General features: G+C 33.6%; 1 protein-coding gene across 1 annotated transcript; it reads right to left on the bottom strand.

Moving 5' to 3' along the window:
* On the bottom strand, positions 1,617–8,105 carry LOC109334514 (heat shock 70 kDa protein 16-like). Its single transcript, XM_019570333.1, has 10 exons — positions 7,948–8,105; positions 6,289–7,597; positions 5,777–5,989; positions 3,851–3,946; positions 3,611–3,757; positions 3,113–3,313; positions 2,670–2,816; positions 2,467–2,595; positions 2,251–2,381; positions 1,617–1,989 (listed from the first exon to the last, which is right to left on the bottom strand). Exons 2-10 carry the CDS (start codon positions 7,459–7,461, stop codon positions 1,902–1,904), a joined length of 2,325 nt encoding a protein of 774 aa, XP_019425878.1. The 5' UTR covers positions 7,462–7,597; positions 7,948–8,105; the 3' UTR covers positions 1,617–1,901.

Raw genomic sequence — 8,926 nt, 5'->3', positions numbered from 1 at the left:
TATTCACCCCTCTAAGTGAAATTAGATTCCTTATTAACCAACATCATCAACTATATTGAATTGCTTTTGTGAATGGATTTATGATTTATAATACTACTTAAAGTGTTATCTCAACCCATTGAAAATTTTAAGTCATGTTTAGAGATTTGCTTGAGTTATAAACTGTGAGGTTTCAGTAGTTATGACAACCGCAGTTTTATAGAGGTTGTTGTTATGCTTCTCTAAGATACCTAAAATTATTATTGATTTGTTGATTTTGATGTAGTATTTCAGCTTTGCTGCAGAATTGTTGAACGCATAAGCTAAAAAGCTGGAAATTTCAAGTTTTATGACAGTGTTATATTGATCATTTAGCAAGCTATAGGAATTAGTACTTATTTTATGCTTCAAGTTTTTGTTTTGTGAGCATGGGTTAAGTAAGACTTCTCCTTTATCTAACCCTAAATATTTGTAAAATTACCTTTCTGCACCTAGATTCAGTCCTAGACCCAAAACTAACTTTACCCATAATAGCGGTTGAGATAACTTTTAAATCAAAGTCCAGCCCTAAACCCGATTATATATAATGCATATCTCTTTAAGATAAAGTGTTCTCAATATTTTACTTATTCATATGAAATGATGTGTGTATACAAATTGTCAATCATATATATGATGAAAAAATTAGAAAATAAATTATACTTTTCGACCAAAGAGATGTCATTACTCTACACACAATTGAACAAAGACACATACAAACATGGTAAATGAGTGAACATGAGACAGATTATGTTTGTCCCTTACCCGATCCTAAATATTGTATGAGTCTAATTTTTGAACCGAGACTTAGCCTTAAACTCGATGAGGCCCAACCCTATTTGAGCCCGAACAAGATCGGACCATATCGGGTCAGTGGGTAGAGTCGAGTTCTACTCACCCCTATGTTGAGTACAACATTAAGATTTTGCCTTGTGACCGATAGTCACGAGTTCAAATCTTGAAAAAAAATCTTTCTACTTATGAGGGTAAAACCACATACCTTTCATATACCCTACTATGTAGGAACCTCATGCAATGAATTATATATATATATATATATATATATATATATGAGGAGGGATCAGTTTATACCTAAGTTCCGTTTACACTAATTACACTCAATCTCATTCATTCATTTTCTTAAATCTAACTGACCAAATGAGTCAGTGCAATAAATGATGAGAGAGAAAAAGAAAAATCTTAAATAACTTATTGCACTGACCCATTTGGTCCATTAGATTTAAGAAAATAAATGACTGAGATTAAGTGTAATTAGTGTAAACGGAACTTAAGTGTAAACGGATCCCTCTTCTATATATATATATATATATATGCGATGAACAATAGTGTATTATATCTTAATAACAATCCAATGTCATAAAGTTGAGCAACAAGTTCTATGCTACAAGCCTCAAGATACTCCAAACGCTAGTTGACAATTCATTTTTTTTTGGCAATGATATCCTCAAGCATATAATGCAGAAAAGCCACTAATATTACAAATACATAATTCACACTTTTCTTTTGTAATGATATCCTCAAGCATAATGCAGAAAAGCCACTAATATTACAAATACATAATTCACACATTTTTCTCCCCTGTAGCAGAATCTATTTTATTCATTTGAAGAAAAGTATTTCACATTAGATAAGATATCAAAATACACAAAACAACAAAATCTTCGAAAAACATTGATTGCACTGATCCTCATTGTTAATGCTTCATCTAATTAAATTTACCTCTTTCAAATCTCCAAATCAAGGGGAAGTGAGAAAAGACAAAGAAAATGGCACTTAAAAATTTCTATATTTGTCAGTGGATATATCAGTAATGAAAACATATAAGTCTTTTAGCTCATGATGTATCACCAAAATCAATATATTCAGGGATGATTTGAAGTGTCCTGCTTATCTTCACAATTGTCTTCTGAAATTGGAGAATCCCTGGATCCCAATATCTGTTGGCATATTCTGAAATCCATCAAAATACAAAATTGGTTAATTTTGACAAAATCAAGGGATAAGAACAAACATGTTCATCAGAGCATATGCACAACATTTTGCACAAGCAGGTGAATAATTCAGATTCAATTAAATGATCACAAGCAAATTTTAGGATTGTATGAATATAGTTTTCTCCATATCCTTTGGTTTTATTTGTGTCCCACGGATTCATAAAAAACTAGAATTATACACTTTTGTAAAGGAAAACAGAAAGGGCATGCATCATACGAGTTTAGTTCCTCTGTTGTGTTTTTAATATCACTTGACCATAAGATTGGGTCAGTGTTCTTGGGAAAAGAATCTTGTTGCTGCAACTTCTCTTTTATCCACTGCTCTGCTTTATTGCACTCATTGATTATCTGAAACAAGAGAGTCATCGATTGAAAGCTGATCTCAAGAGCATCATCATCACAATAATATTAATTTGCTCATTTGTTATCTTACTTGTTCTTTATCCTGAGGTGGAAGTGAATTTGCAAATGTGTGATGATCTGAAATGCACTTCAACAAATCTCTTGTAGCTTGTGTTCTTCCTTCTTCATCTTTATACCGATTCTCAATTGGATCCACCAGCTACAGGAATACAGAGAATGTAAACAAGAAGTACATGGAAAGGAAAAAATTATATCTAGAAAAGCAAAAACTACCTTTTTCAGATCTTCCAGTTTTGAAGAATAAGCAAGCTCAGTTTCATCATCACCATCCTCATAAAGCCACTCCTCAGTCTCTAACAGGCTCCTAGAAATGTCATCCTTCTCTTGCTCACTTGCGAAGCTCCGATATGTGCTGGAGAGCTATTCAAATAGAAAATAAATTTAGATGCAAGCTATCTAAGTATCCTGAAACCTGAATTATAGAAAACAGTCATGTCTATAATACATTGAGATATTTTTTGGTACTACCAAGGGTATCTCCTCACTCTATGGTTAAGGAACTATTCCCTTTCGTGATGTGTGGCTGCCCCTCCCAACAAGTGTCGCCCCAGGAATCGAACCCTTGACCTTTTGGTCATCTCGGAGATCTAGGGGGCATTACACTATTAGACCAACGCTTTGTTGGTATAATACATTGAAATATTGAACCTCTGTACCTTATTTCTCATCTCATAGACATAAGATTCCAAGCTATTTTTCTTGTCTTTAGTTAGCTCCACAGTTTTGTCCTGTTGGGCCAACTGGAGTTCTTTCTCATGAGCTTCTAAGATCTCTGCCTCTGTCATTCCACCATAGATATTCACACTCACTGGCACATCAAGCCGTCTGTTAGCTTTATCTTTTCTTGTACCATCAGCCTGTAAAAAGGCAAAACAGTAAAAAAAAAAAGTACTCCAAACACCTAGATTAATCATAACAATCTCCGCAAGATTAAAAAACATATGGATAATATATCTGAAATTATGAAAACTGATTGTGACAGATATGATACAGAAATCATCATATAAAACAATTGCATCTTAAAATTTAGCTATAAAATATTACATGCTCAAAGGGTAGATTAGCTAGAAATCTCTAACATTTGAGATCTCCCAAAAAGAAAAAACATAAAACAAGGTGAGATAGAGAGAGGAGGAAAACATGTGAATACTTACAAAACTACGTGGAGATTCACACTTTTTATTGACACTATCTTCATCGGCATTGGCATCTGTCTCGGAAATGGAATCAATATCCATTGCATCAGAATTTGAATGATTATCACCCGTTGTAACTGAATCACCCACATGATCCTTGATCAACTGAAGCAATAAAGAGGTTGTTTATGTGCATGGGAAGATCTATCAAAAACTAATAACACAAAATTGGAAAGATAAAATGAGGCTTCTACTTACTACAGCTGATTCTGTCATGAGAATGCCATGCAAATTTAGTTGAACTCTAACTTTGACTCTCGCCTTATCACCATGGTATCCATGGAAAGGACCAATCTGAAAAGTAATGAATGAATGCATAAGCATGTATATAACAAGGTGTAGGCATTCAGAACAAACAGTGCATGCTGAATCACTAGCACAACGAATGGTGTTAGAGCTACAGGTAGACTTATTCTTTCTCCTAACATAATGATTTAGCATGTGCAGTACAAACACATCTAGAGAATTTCAGTTCTCGTAATCCTATGCCTAATTAATTTTATGACAATGACATCCTTTGATGTCCGAACAAGCAACAGTGACAGGCAATTTGTTAACCAGGTTTATTCTCATTGCAAAGTAGGTTGTTGAAGTGTATATTCCATTGGCTACCGACCCATTCAAAGTAAAAAATTTCATTTGATGCATATATGAATGCTTGCATATATGAATGTATAACAGCTTCTAGATAACAGAATACTAGATAACATGCAGCTCAGATGGGAAAGGTGAAGGTTGTCATAATGATTAATATCTAACAAAACCAAGTTCTCAGTGGAATGTAAGCAACGTAGAATATCTCAGAATATTAGTGTTATAGAATATTTTGGCACATCTTCATAATACATCTGTAATATCTTCTTCATATTATCTTAGAAGATCCTTAGAATATATTTGTGGAGCAATTAGTTGTCTAGTTAGGGAGGCAATCTTAGGTGTTATCTTCCATGTCAATACTCTTGGGTTTTCTGTTGATATATAATAGCAATTTTGACTCCTGGACCAAAGGTTATTGCCCAATTGAAGTTAGGCAGATTGCTTTGGCTTTTGGCGATCCATCCGATCCAAATAATTTGCTGTTACACATTCCATGTCGGTAAAGAGAGGATAACTGGCAAAATATTTGAGATTTGAAAAAAAGTATAGACATGATATTTTAATTATACATATGATTTTAAATATTTATTTTTTATAAAAAAAATGATTTGTTGCCTAATTAGCTTAATTCCTGATAGCCTCAGGGCAATAGAATCATAGATATCACGGGTTCGAATCATAGAAATAACCTCTCCATTTACGTGGTAAGATTGCATACATCTACCCTACTAAGTGGGAACCTCGTGCACTAAGCCGCCCTTTAAGGTTTTTAATAGATGGATGGGACATTCATCCATTTGATCTAGTATAATAGATTAATAGATATAGCCATTAAATTGGGATATGGATGAGTTTGAAGGTTATTATAATTTTTAATTGAATTTAAATGTATTAATAGTTTATTTTTTATCTATCAATTATCATTTAATCTGGAACTCATTCACTGGATCCATTTGCCACCATTAATATAATTTTTTTAGATAATCTTAGTAGACTTTTAAACTATATTGTGGAATGAACTAGTTATCTAACTAAGGAGGCAATCTTAGGAATTATTTCCTATTTCATTATATTTGCTGTTTTTCTTCCTCACTAATTAGGGTTAGTAGTCTTACTTTATGTCATCTTGGTCTTTGAGTAGTACTCCTACACTAGTACTTAAGCTAATCATTAGTATAAATAGGGCCATTGTGTTGGTATTTTGTATCACATTATTATAGACCATATTAACCTATTATTCTAATGTTCAGTCTCTAGTATCTTTTCTTCCTAAAACCATTCACAAGTCTTCACCTAATAGCTTAAGTTGGTCCTTGGCATTACTATATATGAATAATTGTATACTTGAAAAGTAAAATTAAGAACATAAAGGAGCTTGTGTAGAAGCTACAATGCATGGCTTTCATGAAAACACGAGAAATGAGATAGGAGATACCCAAAAACAAAATTAAGATAAAATAAAATAAAAATGCGCACAAGATAATTTTAACTGCTTCAAATTAGATGAATTTTCTAAAGTAGATATACCGTGAAGCAACTAATTTTTGGAGATGTCCCAAGTGGTAGTTCATTCGGATCAGCGTAGAAGGCTTCCAAATGGAATAAACCGGCTCGCTGAAATGTTATGAATTTAATACTTGGAATGGGTTGACTTTTTGGGAAAAGTACACCATTTGACCCTGCAAAAATTGGACCTTCATCTGATGAAAGTCCAATCGAAAAAGGAATATAATCCAGGACCTGAACAAACATGAGAAATTGCATTAATTTTATAGAGATCAATAAAACAAAAGGAGGCACATGAATCTATATGATACATTAAAGTAAAAGAAATTCCAATCTACAATGAAAAAAGAGAAACACCAATGGCAGACAATCTAAAGGCTGAAAATAAGCCTAGCAAGAAAGATTAAGTCCTTTAACAATTATAGCATTTCTATTTCTATGAATCTACAAAGTACAAACTCAAAATTCAAATCTGCAATATATAACATAAAGATAACATAAGAATAGATTTCAAAATACATATAAATACAAACCTCATATTCTCTAACACGGTAAACGGGACTGAGCATTGCACACTGTAAAGCACAACCACGAGCTACACATTCACTCGCATTCAGCTTACGGCTAGGTTCTCTCTTGAATAGAGAAGTTAATAATCTAGCTACAGCTGGAATCCTAGAACCTGAACCAACAAGCTCCACTGAAGAAATCTTCTCCGCAGTCAAGCCTGCATCAGTTAGTGCTTTGTTGCAAGGAATATAAATTTTCTCCAATAATCCTGATGCCAACTTCTCAAATTCTTCCCTCGTGATAAAACCCTTAACATCTTTCTCATCCATCAAGCACTCAATATTTAGAGGTGCCTCTAGATTTGCGCTCAAAACTTTCTTCAACTTCTCACATGCTGCACGGAGCCTAATACATGCCTTCGCATTAGAATACACATCAATGCTGTACTGTTCCTTAAATTTTATTGCAAAGTGACTAAATAGAACCTCATCAAAGTCCCTCCCCCCTAAGCTCGCATCAAAAGTATGCGAAAGAATCTTCATTTGCCCAAATTCAAATGCTGCAATGGAGACCTGAGTATCGCAGTGGCCAATATCAATAAACGCAACATTAAAAACTGAACCTGCACTGAGAAAATCTGTTTTGTACATTCCATAAGTAAGAGCAGTTGCAGTACAATCATGGATCAATCTCAAAGGCTTCAGCCCAACAATTTTTGCTGCATCAAGATATGCCCGTCTCTGTAACTCAGTAAAGTATGACGGAATCCCAATAACACAATCCGAAATGGATGTTTCCAAATCTTTTTCTGTCATGGTCTTCAAGTGAGCAAAGAGCATGGACATTATTTGAACTGGTGTGAACGTATGAGTCTCTTTCAAGTATTTCAAGTGAATCAAAATGCCACCATCTGGGCCTTCAGAAGTTTCAACAGGGAGCATTTTCAGCTCTTTCTCGACATCAGGGTCCACAAATTTCCTGCCTATCAGTCTCTTCACTTGAGATATCGTGGACTTGGGGTGCGTCATAGCATGAGCCGAACCAGAAGACCCCAAAAACCGTTGTTTATCACCAAAGCAGACAACCGAAGGGGTTTCGCGATTGGATTCATCATTCAACAAAACATCAATCCCACGCTGCTTTACTACGGCAATTACACAGTTCTCATTACCAATGTCAAACCCCACCACACTCATCTCAACTCACTCTTTCTTCCAACCAAATTACACACGAGACCTAATTCCAATTCAATTCAATTCACCCACTCTACTCGACCAACACCTCGAAAAATTCTAAAACTTCAAAGAAACCTAAGCTTCAACACCAACCACACTGCAATAGTAAGCAAAAGGGGCTCAAAATAACAAATGAAAATGAAAAATATCTAGCATCAAAATAAATAAATACATAAAAAACATTGAACTCTATCTATTATTGTCAACAATTCCTTCGATTGTCCATGAAGTCCAAGCAATAATAACAACAATAAATGGTGAAATGAAAGGGGGAAAATAGTTTAAGCTATAAAAAAAACATCTTTTCACAATAGAATTTTCCACAATTTCACATCACAGTTTTAATTTCTAAAGGGTATGGTTTAAATGTAAAAAGTAAGTGACCGAAGAAGAAAAAAAAGGGAATGAAGCAATCTGAAGTGAAGAGGAAGAGAGAAAGGAATATACCTTATGAATAATCGAATCAAGAAGCATTTGGGATTGCAATATTACACAGTGCGAGTGGAGAGAATGATAGAAGAATCGGGAGAAAAATCTTCGCCTCTCATTGGATCAAAAGCAAAGGACCATGTCTTTTTCAAAGGTCAAAAACCAGGGCAAATTTTAGAATAATGATTTATATGGGGCAAATTTAAATTTTGTTCATAAATTTGGAATTGGGAGTGAGGAGAAATTATTAGATGTTTTTTTGGGTTTATCATAGCCTCCCTGTGAACTAATCTTTTTGGGTTTGTAAGTGCTATTCCTAATGAATATCATTTATGAGTTAAACATTTGATTTAATATGTTAATAAATGAGGATGTAGTAGAGTATTATACCACTAGATTAACATATCATTACTATAAGATGTGAAGTTAATGATCTCAATTAATTCATTAGATAGACCAAAATACTAAAAGTTTAATTTTGTGAACGATATTTATTGTGAGAGGAGACACGCATTACAAAAATATTAGTTTCTTACCCATATGAAAAAAGACGGTGAGAGAAAACTCTTGGTTATACCAAAAAAAGAAAATCAATTCATCATTATTAATGATTTTAAAATTAAATAAGTTTATTTCAAATCAGTAATGAAAATGTGTCTGAAACCATTTATTTTATAAGATGAAATCATTTCTCCAAAGTAATATTGTTAGTTGAGGATATATTTGTACCATTGAAATATCCTTTGTCCTTAACTTTGGAATCCAATACAAAATTCATACGACTAAAAATATTTTTCACTTTAGATTTTAATACTTTAACCTATAAATATTAGTTTCATTTTAAGTTAAAACCCTAAAAAGCCAATTTGGATGCATAGAGGGTAGGGGTATTCGCGGTCCATTTGGATCGGTTTTTAAGCAAAAAATCATATGATCCAAACTTGTAATTAGTATGCGGTCCGGTCCGCTCCATTTATATTAAGATGTCCGATCCAAT

The sequence above is a fragment of the Lupinus angustifolius genome, chromosome LG19 (assembly GCF_001865875.1).
Source record: "Lupinus angustifolius cultivar Tanjil chromosome LG19, LupAngTanjil_v1.0, whole genome shotgun sequence".
Classification (NCBI taxonomy): domain Eukaryota; kingdom Viridiplantae; phylum Streptophyta; class Magnoliopsida; order Fabales; family Fabaceae; genus Lupinus; species Lupinus angustifolius.
The sequence above is the reverse complement of the archived record's forward strand: the minus strand, read 5'-3'. Positions and strand labels throughout refer to the sequence as shown.